This window comes from Parasteatoda tepidariorum, chromosome 7 (genome assembly GCF_982258835.1).
Source record: "Parasteatoda tepidariorum strain Cologne lab strain chromosome 7, Ptep-v5.0, whole genome shotgun sequence".
Lineage (NCBI taxonomy): Eukaryota > Metazoa > Arthropoda > Arachnida > Araneae > Theridiidae > Parasteatoda > Parasteatoda tepidariorum.
Window position 1 is genome coordinate 52,927,168 of NC_141761.1, and position 27,649 is coordinate 52,954,816.

Sequence of the window (27,649 nt, forward strand, 5' to 3'; positions counted from 1 at the left end):
GATTATAAAGGAAGTTAATCAGTTATGATGTGCCAGCCGCTAGTAGGAGTCTAATTTAATCTGATTCAATAACTTTTATAAGATTGTTCCTTTCTTTACTTAAAATAATGCTCTTTACCCAATCGATTGATATTTTTTAAGAATAAAAAAAGGACGAGAGAAAAAAGAAGAAAATATTGAACATATTTTAACATTAAAAAAAGAAGAAAAAAAACTCAATAACTCTTAATGTTAATTTTAATTTTAAACTAGTTTCTCACTATTTATTATGAATGTTCATTGATTTTCAGATGATATAATTTCTCAGCTTTCAAATTTTCTAAAACAGTCAATTTTTTTTCATTAATTTAATTTTCTGGTAAAAATGTAATGAGTAACCTTATCAACTTTAATTTTAAAAGGGAATTTGCTAACTACAACAGTTCAAGTTATCTATACCGAAGACATTTTCAACGATTTAACCGATTCATTAGAATATAACTTGGTTCATGTTGATGTTGTGTATTCTTATACGTTGACATTTTAATCGATAATATTTAGTTTAAATAACTTATTTGGCTAATATAAATGTTAAAAATTACATTTTCTCTCCTTCCTTTTTCTCCTTTAGATAATTTTTGTTTTGGCGGGGGGGGGGGGTCAAGTTTTTATTTTACTAGTAGTTTTTTTTACAGTAAATAATATGGAAAAATTAAATTAAATTAAATTAAATTAAATTAAATTAAATTAAATTAAATTAAATTAAATTAAATTAAATTAAATTAAATTAAATTAAATTAAATTAAATTAAATTAAATTAAATTAAATTAAATTAAATTAAATTAAATTAAATTAAATTAAATTAAATTAAATTAAATTAAATTAAATTAAATTAAATTAAATTAAATTGTAACGTGTTTCATTTTTTTTTCTATTGCGGAAAGTAAGTCTTAGCAACTATGATGAAAATTACTACCAAGATCGTTTTTTTATCAACACTCATCAAACCAACTGAAGCTATAAAATTTTTTTTAATTGCGTTTTCTTATTTTTATTTTATTCTCACTTTTTATTGCAAAATTATTCTAACTCTTTTCATCGGCAAATTAATTTTTACTCTTTTCTTTCTTTCTCAAAAATAAATTTACAATGCATAGAAAATTTATTATTTTCTTTTTAATTACTTGAATCATGTTATTTTAATTACTGCAAGCGCAGAGGTGTTGATAAAGTTTTGTGTTAAATGGGAAGTTTCGAAAATATTGTAAATCATAAACTGTAAAATTCAGTTTTAACAATAGCAAAAGACATAGTGCTTGTTTTCAACATTTTTTTATAAAGTGATACTAATGAGATTACTTTTCACTGTCTGGAAGATAAAACAATACCATCTTCTTGCTCCAATTCATTTTTAATTTCTTTACTTTCATTAAAAAACTCCTTTGTCATCCAAAATCTAGTCACTGGACTGAGGCATACTGAATTTTCAGGAATAACATTGTTTTTCCAACCTGAAAAATAAATACTTAACATATAATTTAAATAAATGTAAAAAGAATGCATTCAATAATAACAATGGAGCAGAAATCAATGATAAGTATACAGTATGACCTATGTAAATGAAGCAGAATGTTTATATGTGTGTGCCAATTCGCAATTTTAAAACGAGCCCCGCCAAATTTGGTGCACATGTATTTGAAGACACGGCGGATCTGTGTCCTGCTATGGAAAGAATTCCTCTTGCAGTTAGTCTGGTGCAGTGGCGGGGACCATAGTTCCAAGGCTTAACTATTTCTTAAAAAAAGGGGTGTTGAGACAATATTTAAGACGGTTTTGGTTCGGGTCGTTGAAAAAAAGGGAATCAGAGGAGCAGAAGCTCCCCTCTTTAAAATGCGCTATTTTTGTTTCCCTAGCAGCACAGTGTCTCAGATTTTACGGCGAGGGGAGTTCTATCTTTGGACAAACTATAACTATTTACTTTGAAGCTTTCTTCGACCCTAGGTTCGCGCTACATGCTATAGAAAGCATTTCCAATGAATAATATTTTCAATAAATATTTGATAAATATTTTATGATATGTGCAGCTCTAATCATTGGAAAATTGTGGTTAATTCTGTATATAACATTTCAAATTATACTATTTGTATAACTGATAGTTATTTTGGCCTGATGAAATTCTTACTCATAACTATTTAAAATCCTATAATATGGAACCGCACGGTAATAGGCTAATTTCCTGACGTATGATGAGGACGAATTCGTATTTTAAAAGGTATCTGCTACCACGCGTTTCTTAAATAGACTAAAATAATGGAAACCTCTCAAGAACTTATGAAATAAATTTGAAGTTAAGCCATTGGAAAATCCTGGTAAATTCTGAATAACACATTTTAAATTATATTATTTGAATAATTTAAAATGTGTACAAATAGTATAATTTTAAATGTAAAATTATACTGTTTGTATAATTGTAAAATTTAAATTTGTATAGTTAAAACTAATAGTTATTTTGGCCAGGTGAAATTCTTACTCATTACTATGGAAAATCTAGTAATATGGAGCCGCATGGTAATGTACAATAAACAAGATAAAAATATATAGGTTTTGTACTAAGTGTCATGAATGCGTAATACGGTGATATTAAAGAACTTATCCGTTTTGGGGGTGATACAAATCCTATTACCACAGTACTTATATTAGGCACCTACTTTGTCATAATAGGTTCTAATTACCATGGTACTTATAGTAGCAATACCAATTGTATTTAATAGCAAATGCCATTAGGCATTACAGGCCTCATAATATTTTGATTATTTTTTAAGGTTATCGAAATAATTACAGATAATAGTTCATTTGCAAAAAATTGAAATTAATTTAGTCAACGTTTTTTTACAAACCTTATTGAGTTGAACTAAAGAATATTTAACAAGTTGTCATATTTGTCCATACAAGCCTCAAAACTTGACAACACTGGCCCCACTGTTAGGAGGTAGTGTGAACAAAAACAAAATTTTGACAAAAAAATTTTTATGGAAAAACTGAATAACTTTGTAATTCCAATTATAAACCAGATATAGCCAGAAGGCAGGAAAACGTCAAAATTATTATTAAAAAAATACTTAATATCTAAAAATTCTTATTTAATATGGTTTTTTTTGTCAAATTTGTAAAAAATGACTAAACTTCTCTCCTATTTATTATTCTTGAATTATTATTGCATGCATAGAATTGCGTTTTACACAGACTCCTTTGCAAGTAAATATTTTTGAAATACTATTTTCTAGGTTTGAGATTCTAGGATGAGATTGTTTTGATAAAAGAGGCTTGTTTACATGTTGTGTATATAAATTCTCATTATTTTCACCGCAATTTGAAAATTAATCAGCACTTTATATCGGAACTATTACTCTCAAATATCATTTATTTTAATTTTCAATTATTAATTTTCTTAGCAATTTGATTAGCTGATTATTTTGGGGATTTTGATTATATTATGTTAATGGTTAACATCCTGAAGGCTCAGTGAAATTAAAATAGCATTTTAAAAACAATGCAGTTAATACTCTAAAGTTCGATATTTATACCTATTTTATAGTATACATATATTTTTATACTGTTATAACTACTTCTAAATCAGTTTTTTTAAAAATCAACTCGAAAAATAACATATCTTGTATTCATTCAATTTACATAAGGATTTCTTTTTTCGAATTTTTTTTATATTCAAAATGTAAATTATAATTGAAATTATTAAATTGTTTTTCTTGCATGCAAATGATTTACAAGGCTGCAATTTTTCGGCACTTTTTGCAAATATTTCTCCTAGTGGTAGTAAGTTCACGTATTAATTTATTATTCTTTGTTTTGTAACTTTGATTGATAGTTATTTTTCTCCCCACTACATGTAAATGATTCAAAAAATTTTATGAAACCTAATTTAATACAGCTCTCTCTTGGGAAACGTTTTCAAATATTGGCAAAATTCTGAAAACTTGTATTTTGTCTATAAAATATTTTGCAAAAAAAGTAGTAGTTGCAATACCTGAATTCATTATTTTTTCTATGATCTTTATGTATAAATGTGATTCAAAATTCTGAACGATACTCTATGTTAAAAATGCTCAATAAGTTCTTGTAATATAATTACAAATTTAAAAAAAATAAAGTTAAATGTTTCTTTGATTTTAATAAACGTAAAAAGTGTATGCGAAGTTAAAAGTTTCAATATTTTTGCTGGTTAGGTCAGACACTGGATAGCTCAGTGTTTAACGTTATGTAAATATTTGCTTAAAACCTTTTAATTGCTTTTTCATGATAATAAAAATAAATTTAAATGTTAACTTTATGATGAATTTATAAGTTGTACCATTCAAAAACTATTGTATTGAATTAAAACTACACAAGGGAAAAGTTACTTCTGATTGCTCGAAGTTTAGTTTTTGCAACAAAAAGAAAGTTGGAAAAAAACCACTCTGAAAAAAAAGTTGGAAGTCAGTTATAATGATGAGGGATTGTGATTTGCTTTGAGTTTTTAACAATAGATTATAGTATGAGCAATACATACGTGAGACTTAAAATTCCCATTATTTGAAGAAAATCACTTTCAAACTGCAAAAATGCTTGTTTGTACATTGCATTACAATAATAAGTTACATTGCATTTTGGAAGAAAAAAAAGATAAAGGAATTAGTTTTTTCTCTTTAACTAGGTAATGGGTGACTAAAGATTTCAAATCTTTAGCTTTTTAATTTTAAAAAATAATTATACTAATATTAACTAAATTTAAATTAATAAATTAGAAAAGTAAATATATTTATAATTTACAAAATAGTTGAAAAATAAGTATTTTTAATTCTATTTCTCATACTTAATATTATAATTATGCAAAAAAAAATTGTTTTACTGCTTAATTTAGTATATATAATTCGGATAACTGTTTAATTTCTGCCAACTTTATACAACATGTACTCAACTATCACAATCGCCAATGAAGCAGCAGCTCAAGTGGCAATATAAATAATTCGCTCTCGGGGATTTTTTGTAAGTAATAACTTTTCTTAGGCAATTAATTTTTAATAGATATTACGCGATATTTGATTCACAATAATAATTAAATCTCTCGAAAATCTGCCTGAACATATTAAGGGACAAAAATTCTAATATACCGTAATTTTAACAGAAATAATTACCGTAAATTCATTATTTCACAATTAAACATTACTGTAAAATTGTGGTACAATATTTTATGGTAATTCCTCTTCTTTTCTGATGAGACGAATTTCTGAAAACATGTTTTGCATAACCTGATAACGTAAAGCTACCGGGAAAGACAAAAAACAAGAAGAAAAAATTGGAACCACTTTAGTTTAATTAATTGCGCCTATAGATATGACTTTCAATTTTGAACATGATTTCGTAATGTTGATTAATATTGACTATGTGCTTTTTTTCACCCCTCACGAATAATGGGTATCCAGCTAGTATATTTATAAAAATTATGCTCTTAAATTATAACACCACTATTTACCATGATAAATTAAAATAAGTATGTTTTTACTTTACCTGTTACTACTACAGCAATGCAAATAAGAATTTGAGTCAAAACATAACCAATGAAGCAAATCCACATATAAGATATCTTGTACAAAATAAAAGTGTCTCTAAAAAGGGAAAAAAATCATTAATTGCACAAATAAGTAAAGATTTTAAAAATAATAATGCATATTAGGGTTTCTTACAATTCTTCATTCAGAATATTGTTATTGTGTAATAATAAACATATATTGCATAAAATCTTTGAAATCTATATATATATATAGATCCTACTTCAAAGATTGATGTTCTTAAACCTGTAAATTTCACTATTAATTTTCTTACTTATTATTTTTCGGTTAATTTTAACAGAAGAGTTGTACTTGTTAGTAATGATCCATTCTTTACAGTTATATAAAGCTATATTTAAGTTTTATAGTTTGTATAAAAAGCCTATAAATGTTTCGTTTCCTTTAAGCAGTGTTTTATTTTTTATTTTTTTTATGGAAAATAGATTTTACAGTTGTATTTCGTTGAGATAAAAAATTTTAAAAATGGAAGGAAAACAAAACTGTCAACCAATTACATATATATGCATTTTTTTATAAGACTCTGTTTAGAAAAAACTTTCGTAAAGAAATTAAAAACTGGAAGTTTGAAGATAAAATTTAAAAAAATTGATAAAATTGAGGCGACTTTGATGGGATGACTAATTGAACCTTATTACCAAGATAATATATTCAAGGATAAATAATTCAAATATTTATTTACACAATACTTCGTTCAACCTGAATGGCAACGTGGTATAATGTAACACCTTGAGATTGTAGCTAGTTTGTATTTTATGGTTCAATGTATCGATGCGTAAAATAAAAAATGGGACATCCTGAATAACTTTTGATCAAATAATCGAATTTTCAAGTTTAGGACTCAATTTTAATAGTTCAAGGGTCAGGCCTCAAATAAACTAATTAATTAGTGCAGACAATACCTTAAGTTAAGGAATCAGACAAAACTTTCTCTAAATAACCATGTTTTTTTCGACGAATGCGGATTTTTTTTTGATATTCGAAATATGAGGAGGGAGTAGCCGCATTCTGGAAAATATGGTTCCAATAGTTTGGTTACGACAGAAGTAGTAAGTATGGACAACTTAATTTTGCTTATTTCATCATATCTCGCGAAAAAATTTTAAGCGAAAAGCTCATGCGTGTCTTTTACTGATTTCTTTCAACAGTTATAAATAACAAAAAGTAGAGCTAATATCTTCAGCAGCATGGTTATACCTTCATGATATTAACCAAGTTTACAAAACAGGAAGATACGAAGAACAGAAGAAAAACAACACGAGAATGTGCAATTGTTTCAAAACCTGTGGACGTAAAATTGCCCTATTCTTTTAAGTCGTTTATGAGTTACTGCTTCCCTTTTATTTATGGTTATTGTGTCACACATTTTTTTCTCAAATCCAAGTAATCATTCATTTTGTTATGATCATTATACTAATGAAATTTCTCTACAAAAAATATTATAATTAAACATTTTATTAACAAAATTATCTTTGTTTTTTCTTTCAAAAATATCAACTAAATCAAAAATAGTACTGAATGAGAAACAATCAGTAGAGGTGGCGAGCGGAACCACCTGGTTCATAAATAGTTTTTCTACTTTGTAAATAATTTGTAAATATCTCTTTTTGATTGCTTAATTAATTTGGAAAGATACAAATTATGAAAAATTAATGTATGTTTAAAGACAGAAATTTAGTAATACTTACGTCGTAAGTTTAGGAGTTTGCAAGAGGGTGATTGTAGCGTTCATTCCAGTGTTTGTAACATTTACTAAAGGACACATGTCAGTGGTGAGAGGTAAAGATGGTTTATTATACTTTGAATATATGGCTCCAAAGCCCAGCCATGTCATCAGTAAATATCCAACGACAAGGGCAACTGATACACACTAAAAGTAATTTTTCATAATATTAAGTTTCTTTTCATGTATATTTATTAAGAAAATTTATACTAAGTAAAGTTTCATTATGCAGGCAGAATTTCGTTGATAGAGACATTTGAAACCTAAAATCACTTGCAAAAAACTGAAGACAAAAAGAACACGCGTCCAGAACCAAGACTAAGATTTCCTTCTAGAAGAAAATAATTCTCACCGAGGATTTCTTCACTGAAAAGTGCGGTGCGTAGCAACCATTGAACCAACCAAAGTCCTAACAGTTACCTAGCAATGGTACTTTACTGCGATATTTATTCAAAATTTCTAAAGAGCTCGATACTTTTATTTTTTTATTGTCATTTCTGTAAAGTGAGGAGAAGAAATAATTAGTTTTTAATTCTTGATTTCTAGTACTGTTTTAATTTACAAATATTCTAGAAATTGGATCATTTTAATTTGATTTATAAACCAAATAAATTTTTACAAAACAAATTATATTAAGTAAAACTTAAATGAAACGTCAATTGGTTTTAGCAGATTTCAACCATCACTACCGAAACGTTTTCATAGTTTCATAAAAAAATAGTTCGTTGCCAAAAGCAATGCTCTTGACTTATCTATGCATATGTTTAAAAATTGCATTATAAAAAAAAATTTACCATTAAATTATAAAGATAACATTTTTTTCAGATTTGACTATTTGAAATATAATTTTTCAAGCCAAATAAAGAAACACTTTACAGATAGAGACATTTATCAATAATGTTTTACATCCTCTCACACTCAGGTACGCACTTTTTGGAATGATTGCACATCTTCTTAATAGCTTTGTTTATGTAATTATGTAAGAAGTTACTTCTGTCAAAAATACAGCTAAAACGGGACCTTCAAACGCAGATATAAAAACATTCATAAGTTGAACAAGACTTCTTACTTCCAAAAAACAAAAACTCAATCCGATGCTTGCTCCACCATACACAACAGCTGTAATAGGTAAATTTAGAACAATCATGTTAGTTGCTTTTTGTAGCAACATCCTATAAAATACATAATCGTGAACAGAAAGTTATGACATCAAAACTATTAATTTAAAATGAAATAATACGAGTGATGGTAGTATTAGTTTTAACTTAAAAAACCATTGATAAATCATATAATGGAATATATTCAAAACTAAATCTCCGTTAATTTTGATAAGTGATTAAAAATTTAAACAAATTGAGTGCATACTAAAACAAAATTTAATGCGAAATTAAGTACAAAAGATGGCAGCAAAGATCTGTAAAAAAAATTTCAGACCTTACTTCCAAATCACCCGTATCGTATAGTATCGGCCTATAAAACAAGCAACAATGGCCGCAAAATAATGATTACTACGTAAAATCTCTATAGTAAAAGAATGGACACTATCCGTAAAATAACACAATGGATGTTAACAGATCCCTTTTAAACGAATGGACACAGTCATGAAATTACAAACTTTTACGCCAAGGCTTTAAGTTTTCAGACTAACGGCCTGATTGGGGCATTATGGTCAGCATTACGCAAAAGCCACTTTTTACTTCCCATGCAAGCTGGAACCCATCGATCCGGTGGAGAGTAGGCTTCAAGTCAAATTGAACCCCAGGCTTTTGCAAAGACAGCCTTGTTATTTTAAACAGAATCATCTCAGACATTCGGTACTTAAAAAGAGTCAAGAAAAAATTAGGTAAGTTTTGATTTTAAGAAAAATGATAAATTACTTCTTCTGTCTCATTCAATTACATAAATCTTAATCTCTAGCTTTACAACCTAAAAAAAGGCAAAGGTAATGCCAGCCAGCTTCTGGCATCGTTTTTTATCCAAGGTAAATGACGCCCAACACGCCAAGATCTTTTTTTTTTTTTTTACATTGCCCAGCCACTTGTATCTCAACGATCTCTTTTTCTAGTACCAAAGGGTTTGCTAAAAACCAGTATCCTTACAGGTTTTCTAATCTTTGCAAATTTTTAAGTCGTCTTATACGATTTGGACATGGTTGGGTTCTTTAAATTGAATGTAGAGGTCACTATTGTAAAGTATTCGCCATATGTTATTTTCATTCACAGGGACATAACTTTTCCTAATTTTTTTTTTCAAACATCAGTAATTTATCTTCTGTTCAATTAGTAATTCACCAACACTCGCAGCCATAGAGGGCTAGTGGCTGAAGTAGAGTATTATAAATACTGTTCTTTGTTGCTCGTTTCGGTAGTTTCAATATAGTTTCAATGTATTATTATTTATACCCTTTAAAAACTACTATTTGCCATCTGAAGATTATTGATTTCTGCGGTTATGTCTTTATTTTTATTAATTGATGTTACATGATTTCTAAATTCAGCAACTCTATTGAATCTGTAATCATTCATTTTACGAAATTTGAAGTTGATCTTTTAGTGCATCATTTGCGTCGAACTAAAAATAATGAATTTCAATGCGTTTTTTGAAATTTATCATTAGACATGATGATTACTCACTTTTTTTCATCCCTCAGAAATTATATAAAGTTATAACTTTTTAGAAGTTAAAAATATTTACTATTATGTTCGCACATGTTAAGATTCTGAACACCCTTTTAGAGTAGAAAATGCCAGTAGATCAATTTTTCCTCACTATTAGATCAAAATAAGGACATGAGGCATGAGTACATTAATCCAAATTTAAGCTTAGGAAGTTGCATCTATTGTTATCATCAATATAATCTATATATGTTATATATATTGTATAATTACAAATATTAATAGGCGTCATTTTTTAAAGTTCTTATACACAATCGAAATATCATGCGGGTGAATGACCGCAAGAACTGTTATAAAGCTCAATTTTAAGCTTCATTACTACTTATCTAAGATAAGATATCCAAGATAGTCTGATTTTTAATGTACTCTAACACATTGGCAGGAATAAACAGGGCTAATGGGTTTATTTTTTATCTAAATTTTATCTAATTATTTTGAAAGGATTCCCTTAGCCTAAGTAAAACTTAAAGGAAGGAAAAGAAAAACCATGTTAATCAAAATGATGCTTGAGAACATGCATCAGAAAATATAAACTAAAACTTTAAACTTACACAATATTTTTACCAACCACACAACTTTCCTGTCTGATATAACTCCTCGATTTCGTTCATACAGTGGTTTGATGAAATCCAGAACTGTCACAGTGGAAGCTGAATTAAGGCAAGAAGATATAGTACTCAAAGAAGCACTAAAAATTCCAGCAATACAAATCCCTGTCATTCCAGGTATTGAACTGAATTTGTTAACAATGAATGCAGGAATAATCTAGAATTTAAAATGCGTTATATTTTAAATTATATTTACTTTTGCTAAGTAATAAAGGCATTTTTAATTTAAAGGGGGAAAAAACCTCCGAAGGAAAAAAACATCCTTAAAATTGAAAACCTTATGCATAGCTGCCAACTCTTCCGGTTTTCCGGGGAAATTTTATTTTCGTATTTAAAGTAGTAACGAATCTAACGTTATTCCATTAAACTTTTTGAATTATAATAATAATTATAAATTAGTTGTACCTCCTCTAAATATAAATAATTACAGCAAATTAATGAAAGTACAATAGTATTTACGATAGAAAATTTCAACCTGGTCAAAATATAAATATATTTTTCAGTAAGATTGCTTTTTGGTAATTGTTTTACTACCATGAAAGTAGGCAGGTATGCATATGTCTAATTGAATAGACTTATTTTTTAATTTCTAAACTTATAATGAGTAGTTTTACTTAAAAGTTACAATATAGATAAAAGGAATTTAAATCGATTTAATGAAAACTTTTAAACATAATTTATAATTGTTATTTTTTGTGCTGTTTTTAAAGCACTAATAAAGCAAATGCCTTCTTGAAACCAATTCTTTCTTAACGAACAAGTACAGATAAAAAATTTTATATTTTCACTCAAAGCACATAAACCAAACATATCTTTACGTTTGAAAAAAGGGAAGAACGGATCAAATCAATAAATTGCATGAGATTTTAATGACATGATCCTTAGGAACAATAATGTAGAAATGATGATGTTTATGTTGCTACAACACATGTGTGTCTGAGTTCTAAGTCAAACTTAGAAATCTTACAAAGATGTGATGCCGAAAAATCAAATTGTTTCAAATATATTAATAAATGCCCGGATAAGTTTTTCTACACTAAACGAATTCTAGAAGAATATAAACATTTCACTCGAAATATCAAATGCAAATGAAAAATGTATCCTTTCTTATAGAGCAAAAGCCAGATATTGAAATTTTTTTTAAAAAAATCTAAGCAAATACCTTTAAAAGATGTAGTTTTAAAACCACAAGATAAATCAATAAAACATGAAATTATAAAAAAAAGGTGGCATTTATTGAAAAAAACAAAACTTTAAAGTAAAATAAACGTTTGTTTGAAATTCTAGAGAAAAGTGGCGAACTAAAAAGCAGCTTTGCGCAAGACAATCAGTAATAAATTGAAGATCGTTAGCTAAATTATGGAACGAGATAACGCTGTTGGCAACTAATAGGGAGTCCTATTATGAAAATCATAAAGGACCTCCTATATTACAAACTAGAGTGATGAGAAGTAAGTAATCATTAGGAAAAACTTCCGGATGTCACAAAACTGGCCGGCCTTTTACGACTGAGAGAGATAAAAAAATACAGATCGCTGCATTCTGCTTAGAAAAGCGTCGTCAAATCGTCGAAAAATTTTGGAACTTTTAGTCACGGTGAGATAAATTTACAGCGAGTGATGCTTCTCTCTTAATTGTTGTGAGAAGAGGCATATGCTCATGAAAGACTTGGAGCAATTGAAAGACAAATCACATTTCCAAATTGTTTTGGAGAATACTTTTGTGCTCATTTTTTGTGCAAACGCAGCAATTTTCAAAAGTATCAAAAAGCTCTCTACTTCTTTAAATTTTTATCTAGAGAAAATGTTACGAAATTTTTAAATACTCATTTAAAAATAATACTAAAGAACAGCTAAATGTAAAAGTTCCCTCTTTGAAAAAAGTATGTATTTTTACTATAATTCACAAAATTGTACAGTAAACACAGTTGAGTTTTATTTTTACACGTAGTTGAATACACATATTTGAATATACATTTAAATTCATAGTTAAATACACATACGTTTGAATGTACATTTATACACATAGTTGAATTTTACTTTTTATAAACGTTACTTACTTGATCATATCTTTTAATTCCTGTTTGTTCCTTATTTAAAACTGGATCACAGTGATAATAAACAGAATATAATATGAGTCCAAAAGTAAGACATGAAACTAATGACAATGATGCAGGAATAATACTCATTTGAAATGTCCTGAAAAAAGTTTTCTGCTTTTTACTTCTTTCAAAATACAAGCAATTGCTAATACTTGTATTTTGGAAAAATTTAAGCACTTATTACATGACAAATTTTGAACATGGAAAATTAGAGCAGTCAGAAATTATATTCCAGTAGTTTAATTACTACAACTAAAATTCACTTCAAAGTATATCTTCAATTCTCTGGTAAAAAAAAATTAATTGTTGACTTATTATTTTAAAAATTAGCATTTCGTCTTATAGAACGTAATTATTTTGTTCAGCAGAATTAAGCTGTCACAAAAATATGTCCATAGTTGTCACAAATTACGGGCACTAATCATACGGTAGAAGAAGATTGAAGAGACATTGAACTTTTAGAAAAGTATTAAAAAAATCTGATCTAAGATAAGAATAATTCATTTGGATTAAACTAAAGATGGAAACATATTTACTTAAATAACTCAATTGACATGAAATAGTAAGTTGAAGTTTATCAAAGATGTTTCATTTTTTTCGCTTCACTATGAAATATTTTAATGGCTGTCTAAAGGAAACAACATTTAATAAGAATCAATAGTTTACATATAAAAGAATGAAAAATCTTCATTATCATTAATTACGCTTCTAAAAATTAGTATATACTTAATATTATGCGTAATTTTGAGAAAAAATTTTTTTAGATTTATTAGTTAAAATCTTTTGCCACTGAATCACAAATTAGACGTTAAAAAATTTGACCTCAATGTAATAAAATATTGAGAAATAAAATAATTTCGGAAATATTTTGAGCATAAGCCTACAATATAAAATCGAAACATTTCATATCCTTTTTTGAAAGAAGAATTTTTGAAATTCAATGATGAAACAAAATTACAATCAAATTGCAGAAGAAAACATACAATTGTAGTCTCATTTAAGTCAAAGCATTTTTAATTGAGAAATGAAATAAATGAATGTTTTAATACTATTACTTTCATGATATAAATCATTTAGTTAGATCAAAAGAGAAATTATACAATTTAATGATGTTCTCAAAAGCAAATAGAAAAAAAAAACCAACTGAAAAAATTATGATTTGATCAGGAAAAGAGTAATAAAGCTTCATCGTTAAATAATTTTATACTTATTGAAGAAGGGATTATAGTTAAGACCATTCAAATGAAAATTAATGTCACATCGTTGGAAACTTTGATCCTTTTTAAGATATTTTAAAATCTTTGAAAATTTTCCTAAATTTGTGAAAATTTAATGAAAAAACTAATGATGCGAAAATGTTTGAATTATAAACGTGCTATTGCTAGAACAGATTCTGGATGACAAAAGTGTCTGAGGAGTCAACATCGTTGAATGATTTGATTTAAAAATCTCATTAGAAAAGCAATTTTTGCATCATAAATTTTTGCTAGTATATATTTTTCTTTAATTTATCTTATGCCAAGACAAGATCAGAGAAAGCGCAATCTATCCAAACACTTAACCTTTAAGAAGAACTGAATTCTGGCTCAAACCACGAAAAACGAAAATTATCCTCTGTATTTACATCTAGATAGAGATGAGAGCACAGGAAAAAACCTTATTCTTTAATTATTTTAAATATACGACGCACGGTTAAATTTTCCTTATTTAAAAAAAAATATTGTTCATTTATTTTATTTTTATAGAGTTGCTACGAGTTTCGATTTAACCTTTCATAAAACACTATTTTTTATTAAAAACAATTTTTATTTTTATTATAATGCGAATTTAAGCAATATCTTTTTTCTTGGCAATTTGATTAAAATTTAAAGCAAATCCTTATACATTTCTACCATTTTAACTTTATCTACAAATTTGTCATTTCAAATCATAACTCAATTTTGGATCAAATTTTGATATGTCAAGGAGATTATTTAGTAGTAGTATAAAAACTTTGCTGCTTACTATCACTTTATAGTTCAATTCATTATTTCAATTGCGCATGTTGGCAAGGCACAATTTTGTACAAAGTTTGTTATAAAATTAAACATAAAAGATGTCAAGATTTCCATTCTGAAATTACAGTAAAATAACCGGCAGCAGTTTGTCCATCGAATTAACAATAAAGTTTATGGTTAGGGATATTTCTTTACTTTTTCAGTTTTGAAACTGGTACGGTAAAGCAACCGTTAATACACAATTATACTGTTTTGTAACCGTTTGCAACTAACATAGTTCCTAAACCGTAAAAATGAAATTTAAATGGACATAAGAGCTCCATGGAGGCTGTGCCATCTATGCGTAAATGATAGCTTCGTATTTTAATAGTCACAGATTGAAGAGTGCAAGATACTGGAAACTCTTCTTGTATTAAAGGAATGTGAGAAATATTGCAGTATCAAAGCTGGGATTCGATGAAATGGCGCATATAGAATACTGGTTATTAAATCGCATTAGTTAAAAACAATCAATAAACGTTTTTTCTCACCCTTAATAGATTGAATATCACCTTTTTATGGCTATTTTACAATTTTTTTGGTGGAATATATGGTAAAATAGTAATGAAATAAATTGTTATTTAACCATTTTTCAGAGAATTTTGTAACAGTGCAAATTAAGAAGTAAATATAATCTTTGACCAATGATTTCGGGATTTTTTTTGTTTCAATGAGAAATTTGTACCACTCTTTGTCTAGCTTTAGGTTACGTTATTTTTTTATGTTCTATTGAGAAATATTTGTTTCATTATTATTTAAATATTAAGAATATTTCATTTACAAATTCAAGGATTATTTTCAGGATTAATATTTAAGAGATATACCGTGCATGAATTTGTCTTTTTTTCTGCTTCTTAAATGCAACTTTAAGTGAAATAGATTCTTAAAGTCAATATATTTTTAATTCCTTTAATAATATTTTAATTTCAAAGTGTTTTATGAAGATATTATCCGAAATCATGTATTATTAATCATTATAACAAAAATATCATACTAAAACTAAATGAGACTTAAAATTAGCCATAATAAATTTACTATTTTGAAGATAAACAATATTTAATTATCTTGTATAATAAATTTGAATAAAATATTTGGATAGATCAAAGTCAATAACTAGTAAGTCAATAACTAGTAAGTTCACATGTTGCCGTTTCGCAATCTGCGTTCCAAAAAGTTTGTATAAATATTCAAGCACAAAAATTAATTTATTACTTAAATAAGGCAGTATCAAACATAAAATAAATGCTTTGTTAATTGTTCTACACAAAGTAGATTTTCTCAAAATCAGTAACATGCCACTTGAAATAAATCTTTCTCGAAATTCTTAAATTGCACATTCTTTTATATCTTTTGACTTTGCTAAATAATGATCCAATTTGCAAATCCTTATTGCCACTATTTAAGCAGCTATAAAATATACCTATAAAATGAATTAAATTCCTGTTTTCATCTTAATAAGTCGAATTTAACCTTACCTGACAGGAGGTTTTATTTCTTTCTAACGCAACAAATTTCGATTGAAAATTTTAGCCATGGAGTATATTAGTAACTGTGACTGTTGATTGCGAATTCAAAGTAAAGAGATATATTTGAACTGGATTATGCTTAATGAAAAGTGGTTGCTAAAAATGTTTGACTATTAAAAGTAAGTAGTTTTAAATATTTAGTAGTTTGAAATACACTGAGGGGAAAAAATTCCAATACCAAGAAGGAGTTGTGCATGATAAACTAAATTTGGTAGGCTTGTTTATACAACTAAAAGATTATATCTATTCAAATTTCGAGCTTGGCGATACATTTGGAACTTACATACTTGTGTTCTACAGTTTGTAAGTGTTATTTTTAGTTAAATTTTGACATAGTAAGTTGACGCTAGTCAAGAATGCCTTTAAGAAGACGAAGAAGCCATTATCAATAGCTCACTGACTTTGAACGTGGTCGTGTAATAGGACTGAGAGAAGGAGGAAGAGAAGGTAGGATTTTCTTTCTTCGATTTTGCATAAAGACTGGAAAGAAATGTATCCACCGTGCATGGTTGTTGGCAGCAGTGGTCAAGGGAAGGTACTACTTCAGAAATATCGGGTTCTGGGTGACCACGTGGCACTATTCAGAGGGAAGACCACCGTGTACGGCGTATGGCCATGTCGCAGAATCAGAAACTCGAACTGCAATTAGTCCTGCAGTGATACAAAGAACTGATACAAATCGGCTATTTCAAGTACAGCTCCAAACAAGATGCCTGTGAATTGCATTCCACTCACTCCAAACAACTCCCGTTTACGACGTGAGTGGTGTCGAGTTAAAGCTCACTGGAGGACAGAGTGGAGATCTATTTTGTTTTCTGATGAAGGTCGTTCTGCCTTGGTGCCGTATATTAGTTAGGCTGTGATGATAGCGGTTAGAATTAGGCCAGGTGAGCACCTGCTACCGACCGGTCTCCGGCCTAGACGCACTTCACCTACACATGAAGTTATGGTCTGAGGAGCAATTTCCAATGACATCAGCAGCACTCTAGTGGATATTTCACTGTATCTTGAATGCAAATTTGTACGCCAACCTGGTGATTCAACCTGTTTTGCTTCCATTTACGAGCAGTATTCAAGGAGTATTTTCCAACAGGATAACATTCTCCTTAATACTGCTGTTGTAACCCAACATGCTCTACAGAAGTTCGAAATGCTGCCTTGACCTGGTAGATCCCCAGATCTTTCACCGAACGAACACGTATGAAACGACAACTTCAGCTTCATCCAAAACCAGCATTAATTATCCCCCTATTGACTGACAAAGTGCAACAGGCATGGAATTAAGTAGCACAAAACCGCATCTGCATGACCCAATGCCTGTCCGTTTGAATGCTTACATTAAAAATTCTGGTGATTACACCATTAATAATGCACCATATTCGCAATATTTTTCTCTCTTAATAGCTTTAACCTGCAATCATGAAACTTTAATCAATTAAGTATGTCATTCAGACAAACGCATTGTCGAAATTTCATTACTCTGCACTATTTTTTTCTTGGTGTTTGGATTTTTTTTCATCGGAGTATTTACCAAACTTAAAAACTAAAAATACTTTCTGGTTGCAACATATTTCATTACATTTCATTTCACAACATATTATTTCTTACTTCAACATGTGATTATTTCTTACTTCAACATGTAATTATTTATACTTTAACTCTCTTCTATTAACCTCATTTTCACTACGATTAATCAAATTTAACTAACAATAATTGCGCATTTGAATGTCCCATCTCTTATTACAAACAAAAACAAAAAGTAAATGCAACCAAGAAAGGTAAGCTATTTAAACCAATCAATTTACTAAAAATATGCTTTAGAAAAACTTACGACTTAGCTCTTTTAAGGCTACTTAAGCTAAGCACCCTTTGAACTTCCACTTGATTTGTCCCATAAAATCCAAATCCGAACAATATTCCACGTGATATACAGCCCCAAAAGCTATATCGCTTGGTGAAATCCAGGGTAAAGCTACAATATACACACGCTGTATATATATATATATATATTGTCAAATTTTGCAAAACTAGAGAAAATATTCATGAAATTATGTACATTTTTACAAGAAAAAAACGACAACTTTATAAAAAATTAATAAAATCAAAACAAATTTGCAACAATTTAAAATTAATTACAAAATTAATTCAGTAAACTTTTTGTAAAATTCGCTAAAAACTCAGCAATACTTAAGTTCTTAAGGTAGTTTCATGACTGGAAAACAATTTTTCAAAAAACTTTAAGCAATTTCCAAAATAGTTTTTGTAAAATTTAAAAAAAAAAAATAATTCAAAATGATCCGAGATTTTCCAGAAATATTACTTTGTATAATAAAACAAAATTAATAACAAATGATAATACCCTACAAACTTTTTTCATTAATGGCAAATACTTCTCACTACAAAATTCATTACAAAAAAAAATTTCAGAAAATTTAAAAATGTTACAAAAAAGTTGTCCAACGTAGTTTTTATATGCTTTTTTTAAAAAAATGTTTAAAACGGTCAGTGGTTTTCCAGAAATTTTATATTGTATCATAGAAAATTTATATTGTATCACCAGAAATTTTATATTGTATCACCTCTGCAGGCCTGCAGACTGCAGGCCTTCACCTCTTAAACTACCCCACAGAAGAGGATTTGTATTCTTTTAATGCCATAGAAATAACGAAAACTATTCAAGCACACCATGAAATATGATTCAATAGAGGATACGACACCAACTAACCAACCATAAGACAAAATTAATAACAAATTATAATACCTTACAATAATGGTCTAAAAACCAAAATGTTATGGTATATGGAAAGAAAACATACTTTTATTGGGGATGATCTCACACAAAACCGGTCTAACTTTTAATAAATCTTGTTTAATAGTACAAAATAAAAGTTCAGGAGAACCCCTGATCATTTTGAGCTTTCTCTAAAAATTAGAAAAACACCTTAAAAAATTGCCTGAAACTTTTTGCATTTTTTAGATATTTACATCAAACTTTTTTTATTAGTTGCCAAAAACCTCTCGCTACAAAATTCACTGCAAGAAAAAAAAATTTTTTTTGCTGCATGCATGCGCAGCATAAAAAAAACTACCTTAAAAACTTATAACTTGAACTTTTTTAACGATTTTTTTTAAACATTTTACATAAATAATTTTAAGTAATTATTCTCGGTTTACGAAATTTTAAGCAGTTTTTAAAAATAGCAACTAAAGTAATCGATACAAGATACAAGTTTATTGCTTGATTTTCTAACATATCATTAAAAATACTTGTTTTCTTTCGTAATTTATTGTCGGTCTCCAAAACCTCTGAAAACTTTTAATTTCATAACTAAGTATGAAAAATCACATGAACTAAACATCTCTAAAGTTATAAAGTAATTTTTTAATATTTTTTTGAAATATTACGACAAATGTCAAAACCTCAAAGTGTCTTTTTATTGTAGGGTAGTGTATTAGGATTACAAAAACTAATTCGTTACTTTGGGCAGTGTTAACTGTATCAAAGAAAGTCTAGGAAGTAAAATATTATAAAATTATCAATAGCGAATGAAGTCTTCGCAATATAAATATAAAGAAGTCTTGGCAAGTGTTTTCGGCTTTCTACTCTATTTAATAACTTTAAAATTACGTCAACACTAAGACTTCTCGTTATAAACATACACTATTATATATCAAAATGTAGCCATGGTGTCTATATTTAATAATAAAGCCACATTGTTTCAATATCGTTCAAAACCTCCTGGTGTCATTCTCGGTCTATTGTATTATATCACTTATGAATAATGATGAAAAACATGAACAACTGCACAACCGAAACACGACCTATTTGGTGCACATATAAGTAGAGCTGTACTAAATCCCGCATATAAATATACATTTTTTTTAAATTCTTAGCTAATTCTGTATCTACACTCTATAACAAAAAAATCGACACACCAAGAAGCAATCATCCGATTGCTTTGAAATTTCGCGTGCATGAATATTTTGAACAGATATGCAAATGATTAAAATTTGGTGTCCAATGAGCGAATAGTTTGAACTGCGGAACTGCGCATCCAAAAAACGTAATAAGGAGCAGTTCTTCAACGGTTGTTAAAACTTTCGGTTTGATTGCGATTCAGATTATCTTTCAACAACGTAAAAAATGCCTCGCTGCAGGATTCGCTCTCATTACGAGCAACTTTCAGAATTTGACAGAGGTCGTATCATTGGATTGAAAGAGGCTGGTTAGACAAATCGGAGAATCGCTCGTCATTTGAGTCGAAGCGATGCGGCGATTCGAAGATGCTGGCAAGGATGGGTGGAAAATGGCAGAGTTCAGCGTCAGGATGGTAGTGGTTGACCTAGGGCTACAACTGAGCGTGAGGACAGAGTGATTGTCCAAGCAGCTGTCACAGCGCCTTCTTCGTCTCTATCAACCATCAGACGTTCAACCCAAACACCTGTGTCCACCATGACCATTCACAGACGGTTGAGACAGCGAAATCTACGCTCGCGGTGACCGTTACGCTACCTATCACTCACTCCTGCACACTGCTGAGCCAGATTACAGTGGTGCACGGCTCGATCCGGCTGGAATGATGCCGATAGGGGACGTATAGTCTTTAGCGACGAATCCCGCTTCCAACTGTGTCTTGACGATCATCGAAGACGTGTATGGAGACACTCAGAGCAGAGGGGGAATCCTGCCTTCACTATTGCACGTTACACCGGCCCGAAACAAGGCATTATGGTCTGGGGTGCCATTTCCTTTGACAGCCGGACCCCTTTGGTCGTCATTAGAGGTACACTTACTACATAGCGGTGCGTCGACGACATCCTAAGACCTGTTTTGCTACCGTTCCTTTTGCAGCGCCCTGGGCTGGTTTTTCAGCAGGACAGTACCAGACCACATACGGCACGTGTTGCTATGAACTGTCTGCAAGCTTGTCTAACTCTTCCTTGACCTGCCAGATCACCAGATCTCTCTCCCATCGAGCATGTCTGGGATATGATGGGAAGGGGATTGCATCTGGCACGGAATGTTGATGACCTCGTTAGACAGTTGGATCGAATTTGGCAGGAAATACCGCAAGAGACCATCAGGGAGCTTTATTGGTCTATGCCAAGCCATGTGGCAGCTTGTATACAGGCTAGAGGCGGATCAACACCTTATTGAACTTGTTACTGTAACTCTGCAATAAATTATTCAATTGCTCTGAAATTTTAATACTTTACTATTCTGTACATTGTCTTCCTATCCACCAATTTTCGTTTCAAACGGACAACTTCTTGGTGCGTCGATTTTTTTGTTATAAAGTGTATTATAAATTGCTATTCAATTCATTTTTTCTTTCATTTCATAATATTTTATTAAGAATAATTTTAAAATGATATTGAAAACTTAATTTTAATCGATTATTAGAAATTAGATCCTTCAGTAATATTTATTATACACTTATAAAATTTATATTTAATTAAAATTTTGGAATCGCAAATGTTACTCTTAAGCATAATGAATTGAACAGTAATAGTGAGAAACTAGTATTAGTTAGAATCACACAGAAGTTAATTATGTATCAATAGTTTCTTACCATTAAAAATTCTATATATTCTAAATATATACAAATGGCATTTGTGAAGCACATAATAAAATAAGCAAATTAAATATTGCATGCTTACTTAAACATTTCCAATCGATTGTCTGACTTGGCTTGATTATATATTTTAGATATACCACCTGCATCTCCTATTCCAGCAATATACAATGAGGTTAAACATACAAGTATAAGTGCAGCTTGGTAAACGTCAGTCCATAAAACAGCTTTCAAACCACCCTAAGATTATTCGCATTATTAATTTTTTTTCCTTATTTATTGAATTAAATAATTATACCAGTAATTAAAATAACTGTGATATTATTAGCTCACTGCAAACGTATATTAAGGGGTATTAAAATAAGTGAAAACATTAAATGCATGCTCATGTTCATGAAAACATAAAAAATTATTATTTTAAATTGAATGCCTTCCAATATATTGCTTCAGAAATTACCTAATAATAATTAAGAAAGAATTTTCAATATGCTTTTAAAAATAATACAATGAAAGTTTATATCTCGTTCCTCGTCAAAATTATAAACTTTATTGGGATTTTGCTATGTAGCTTGTGATGCCAGAATTTGGCATTACATATTTATTTCCTATCTTTTAAAAATATCCTTCATTACTTAAGCTTATTTTTATTAATGGAATTACTTTTAAAATAAATCAAAAACTTAATCTTTTTAAACGAACATAAAATATTTATTTCTTCTCTTCTGGATCAATGTAACGGATACTTTCTTTTTATTTCATTATTAAGCAGACATATTAATTCACTGTCGCCTCTAATCGAAAACAAAAATCTATTTATAACTTTTTATTCTAATTTTCCAACGGCTAAAATGTTTCGGTTGCATGGTTATAAGAATTCACATAAATTTGTTGGCGACTCGTGGTCGCCAAGGTGTTCTTTTAAACCCATGTGGATATGCTAGTTTTTGTTTTTGGCTATGATATATTATGATAAATTGCCAAATTTTGGATCTCCTACCCATACTCTTTCTCTGTCCGTTGAGAATAAATATATTTACTTTTAATTTCAAATTTGTGGAGGCTGGGAGCCCTTTGAGGGCCTCCCAGTCAATATTTTCTAACCGTCAGAAATGTTGTTCTGGCTTTATGATCTCTCAATAGAGAGTATTATCATTTCATCCCTTTAAAGGATTTCTTATTTAGGATGAAAATGTGGCCACTCGAAATCTTAAATTATGCTTAATAAAATCTAAATTTACATTCAACGATTTGTACATTATTTCATGGAAACTCTATCGTTCAATTCATTCATTAATGGCCTAAATGAACATTCATATATACCACTATCAACTATACGGCTAATGACGGGGAAGCAAAGCCTCCCCTCACATAGCTCTATGAAAGTCAAACTAAAGAAAAATGGAAACCACAGAAAGTGAAATGGAAATTAATCAAAAGTGCGGATGATTAATTCTACTTGAAATCGTTAAGAGTAGATAATTGAGAAAAGATGAAAGATTCAGATCAACAAAAAAAACTCATATACATATTAGAAAACAATAAATCGTTTTCACAAAATTAAAAACTAAAAACTGAATATTTTCATAATAATTATTTTGTATTAAGTATTAAATACAAAGCCAATGTCAAAAAATTCGATTGTCAACATTAGCCTCGTAACATCAAATTTCAAGTCCAGTAGTCAAGTTTCAAATCTACTAATATTCATACAAAGTATTCCGTTGATATATTTAATAATAATTAAAACTGCTCCAATAAATAGCAGTTTTAATACAGGTACTATGAAATTCGGTGTGCTAAGTTTCCTTAAAAGGGATAAGTACCGGAGAAAATGACTTGGTAATGATAGTGGTAAAGTTTGACAATCGTGAGTTGCCTGCGAACAATATCTTCGGGTCAAATGATGCTAAATAAAGTTAATTTTTATCCTGATGGGATGAACTACAAGAAAAGTGTTCTGCTTAATTTAATAACATAAAAACACAGTAAAGGGTAACAAATAACAATAAATAAAGAAATAATTAGAATGATTTTAGATTCATTAATTGTGTCTGCATATGCATTACTGTTTCTTGTATATAGTTTTCAAACATCAGTATGATATTACTTTTAATTGAAGCAAGCTTTCTGGATCAAAATTCACTCTTTAAAAAAGCAAAACAAATAAAAATTGTGATAGTCGCAAGGACATCGCAGGTCACCCATTGTCTAATTTTTTTTTGGAAAAGCAACTTTTTCATCTTGGACATCTTTAACTGTTAATCCTGAACTGCTCGGTACACAATTTCGCAGACATATTTGAATGCTGCTCAGACACATTCTGCGTAAAGTCTTTTGATGACTGAATAGAACACAGAATCAGAACAGAAAATCGAGATCAATATTAACATTTTCCGATTGATACAATGGTGTTTGAAGGGGATTGTAAGCTGCATCATACACCCGTTTCGGATTCACAAGTTCATACATGAAATATGACTTGAAAGCTAGGCCTTTTTTTCAATTTTATGTGAACAGTGAATGAATCATTTATATTGCGTGGAAGACAGTCTACGGTGTTGTGCAAGTCATTGGGTACGTTGACAATGGATCCTTTTATACCCAACTAGTGATCAACATCCAGTTCTCGTATTTGTATGAAAGGGGTTCAGAGAGCCACCATTCGCTCTTCGGTAGGGTTCAATTTTTTCAACCACTTTGTACTTTTGTAAGGGACGGGCTTCATGCTTGCTTTTGCGAACGGAATCCTTTCGTTTTTCCGTTTCTGTGCAACGCTTAAAGTATTCCCGTCTGCGTTCTTTGGCTTTTTCAGCCTAGTTAAGCCTTAGCATCGTTTTTTTTTTTTCTTGCTTCAACTATAACTTTTGGGATCGTTTCAATCAGTTTGGGCCCTCTTTATTTGAAATATTCACCTTAAATTAGTATTGAAAACCATCCAGTTTGACCTGTAGGTTAGAATTTCTGATTCTCAATTAAAAAAATAAAAACAAAAATATCGTTCAAATGTTGAAATTCTCTTTTTTTCAAAACTCAAGAAATATTCATGGAATCTCTTTGGTCCCGTATCTTAAAAATAAACTCCAAACTTAATGCATAACAAAATTAAAAGTGAAAAAAAGAAGTCTAAAACAATTATCATACAGCAGAGGTCTCCATAACAACGCATGCGCACTGTTTACTATTACTCTTAATTATTGTAGTTGAAAAGTGAGGACGCATTTTGTCAATGGGTAATATGACAACGTTCTTTTTACTCAGTAAATACTGTATACTGAATAATATTTTTAAAAAAATAGGCGATTTGAGAGGAACTACAAAGTTTGTCCTGGGTTTGCGGAGTAAGTAACTAATTCATTAAAAAGTAATACCAGTATTAATGCTAGATACATACGTAATAATGAGAGAAAAATTGGACGTAGTCAAAATCGAGGTAACTCGGAGAAAGTAGGACCGTCGTTCAGGTAAACGTGTGTGCATTTGAGTCAATGTTGGCGAAAAATATTGTGGGACTCATAGTGAACACAAATTAGGCATATATAAGATAGACATGTATTTAGAACATAAATTAGAATGTATATTTCGGCGTTCTTAGTGAACATTGAGACATACGGCATGCTAACAGTTTTTAAACTTTTAAGAAGTTAAGCTATGTTAAATTTAATTAAGGGGCTTAATTTAGTAATTATGAATTCATACCGTTTGCTCATGGTGACTAACAAAATGTCCTTATTATTTGTGAGATAATTCCTTTTAACTATTATGTGTATTACTTTAATAACAGTTAAGTTATATTCAAAATCTGCTCATCGTGGCAACTGAAGTTGAATGATCTTTGTGCGATTGAAATATTTTAATTATTGTTTGTAATACTTCAGCAATATAAGTTCGTATAAGTCTACAATCCGAGTCCCTCATTAAAACACATGAAGTAGTCCATTTAAAATCAAAATTGAAATTGTCTATTTTTGTTAATAATAATAATATGTACAATATGTATAATAATAGAATAATGAAATCATAATATTTTTTAAGTAATATAAAATAATACTTTAAACTCACTGCAGAACAGTAAAGAGTACAAATTACTCCTAAAGATATCACAGATAGTTCTATAGACAAGTCTGTTACAGCGCTAAAAGCTAAAACTGCTCCATAAAGATTCAAAACGATAAGGAATATCTAAAAATAAACATCTCATTAAAAAATATGTATAGAAGATTATAATAATGTTGCTGCAACATTAATAACTAAAGTGCAATAGTATGAGAAGTTAAGAGGCAAAAATTTATTATTTACCATTTGTACGACGAAGAAGGCTGATATAATATATCTTGTCTTGCTTCCGAATCTCATTTCCAAAAACTGAAAAGATTTTCATAATTGAAGCTATATTTAGAAACAAAACATATTACAGTTAGTTTTATTTTAGTTTAAAACAGTTTTCATATTCTGCATAACTTAAAAATTAATTTTGGAAAGAAAAAAAAAACTTACTCTCAAAAATCTTTTAGGTGTCTCATTTTAGTAAAAGATATTGTATCTAAGTCCAAAAGAGATGTTTTATACGCTAAGAAACATTTAAAAAAATAAAGACTCCAATTCTTAATTAAAATGAAAATTTTGAAGATTTCAGATTGATAATTTTAAATTTATTTTAAAGAGAGAATATAATATAGTTTAGGTATATAAGAAGATAAACTAGTATAAACTTTGAATTTAGAAAAATCACATTAACGAGTTGCTAAAAATATGATTTCATATTTTAAAAGTTTATCATTTTTCATACAATAGATATCAAAATATTAATTATAATTTTAAATTTCTTGAAAAAAATTAAAGTTAAGATTATTTTTTTGCAATCTTAAGTACAAAAGAAATAATCATATTCAATCGAATACTGGTAAATTTAATGAATAATTCTTACCCACATATAAGCAAATATTAAAACAAAAAAATAACATTTACCTCGTGAACTGTTGATACTCCACACTGGAAATATACTGGTATAAAAACCCATGATGCCAAAACCATTCCAATAGGCATCATCAGAGGTGCTATAGCAAATTGGAAACCGTATCTGTATACTTCCGCTGGTCCGGAAAGTATACAAGAGGGTGAAAGGAAAGTCACTACTACTGATAGAATAACTGGAATTCTCGCCATATTCCTACCGGCCAGAATGTATTCTGTTGCTGTCATTTTCTTACTTCCTTTGAATTTCGATAAAAGTCCAATACCTACTGAAATCAGTAATGAAATGCATATCACAATGTAATCAACTACACCCAGATAACTTTTACCTTCCATCTTTGTTGCGTTTGAGAAAGAAATTAAAGTGTTTCTAAAAGGGAAAGAAAAAATAAGTGATAAAATGTGGGGATCATTAAGAGTGAGAAATAAATCTAGAGCTAACAAACGTAAGTAATGCAAAATATGATCAATTTAATAATATTACTGCATTCTTCCAAAGTAAAAGCTAGTATCCTTTATAAAAAAGAAACACTAATTGAATCAACGATTTATGAATGTCAAATAGATAAATACAACGTTAATAAGTATAAAGTGAATTATTTATCTCCAAGTTGCAAAAATATTGTTGTAAGTTATTCCGTTTCATTTTAAATTTTTCGGCGGCTTGTGCGAGTTTATATTTAAATTATTTATTTAATCAAAATGTATGTGTTATTACTTTTAAATTAATGCTTAAATTGTTTTTCTTAATAATTTACCAAACGGAGAGTTTAGAGGCAATAAGTATGTGTGTATGAACCTTATACAAATCTGCACCTGAACCAATCCACCCC

General features: G+C 29.2%; 2 protein-coding genes across 2 annotated transcripts; both read right to left on the reverse strand.

Annotated features, from left to right (window-relative positions):
• Positions 1-1,301: 1,301 nt before the first annotated feature.
• LOC122271082 (uncharacterized) lies at positions 1,302-7,803 on the reverse strand. The gene is made up of 3 exons (XM_043050980.3): positions 7,289-7,803; positions 5,542-5,639; positions 1,302-1,490 (listed from the first exon to the last, which is right to left on the reverse strand). The coding sequence occupies exons 1-3, from the start codon at positions 7,432-7,434 to the stop codon at positions 1,342-1,344; spliced, it is 393 nt and encodes a 130-aa protein (XP_042906914.1). The 5' UTR covers positions 7,435-7,803; the 3' UTR covers positions 1,302-1,341.
• A 487-nt stretch (positions 7,804-8,290) lies between these two features.
• LOC107442111 (putative sodium-dependent multivitamin transporter) lies at positions 8,291-27,378 on the reverse strand. The gene is made up of 8 exons (XM_043056552.3): positions 26,811-27,378; positions 26,142-26,207; positions 25,905-26,024; positions 21,931-22,085; positions 18,101-18,241; positions 12,666-12,804; positions 10,550-10,763; positions 8,291-8,442 (listed from the first exon to the last, which is right to left on the reverse strand). Exons 1-8 carry the CDS (start codon positions 27,150-27,152, stop codon positions 8,291-8,293), a joined length of 1,329 nt encoding a protein of 442 aa, XP_042912486.3. The 5' UTR covers positions 27,153-27,378.
• Positions 27,379-27,649: the final 271 nt, after the last annotated feature.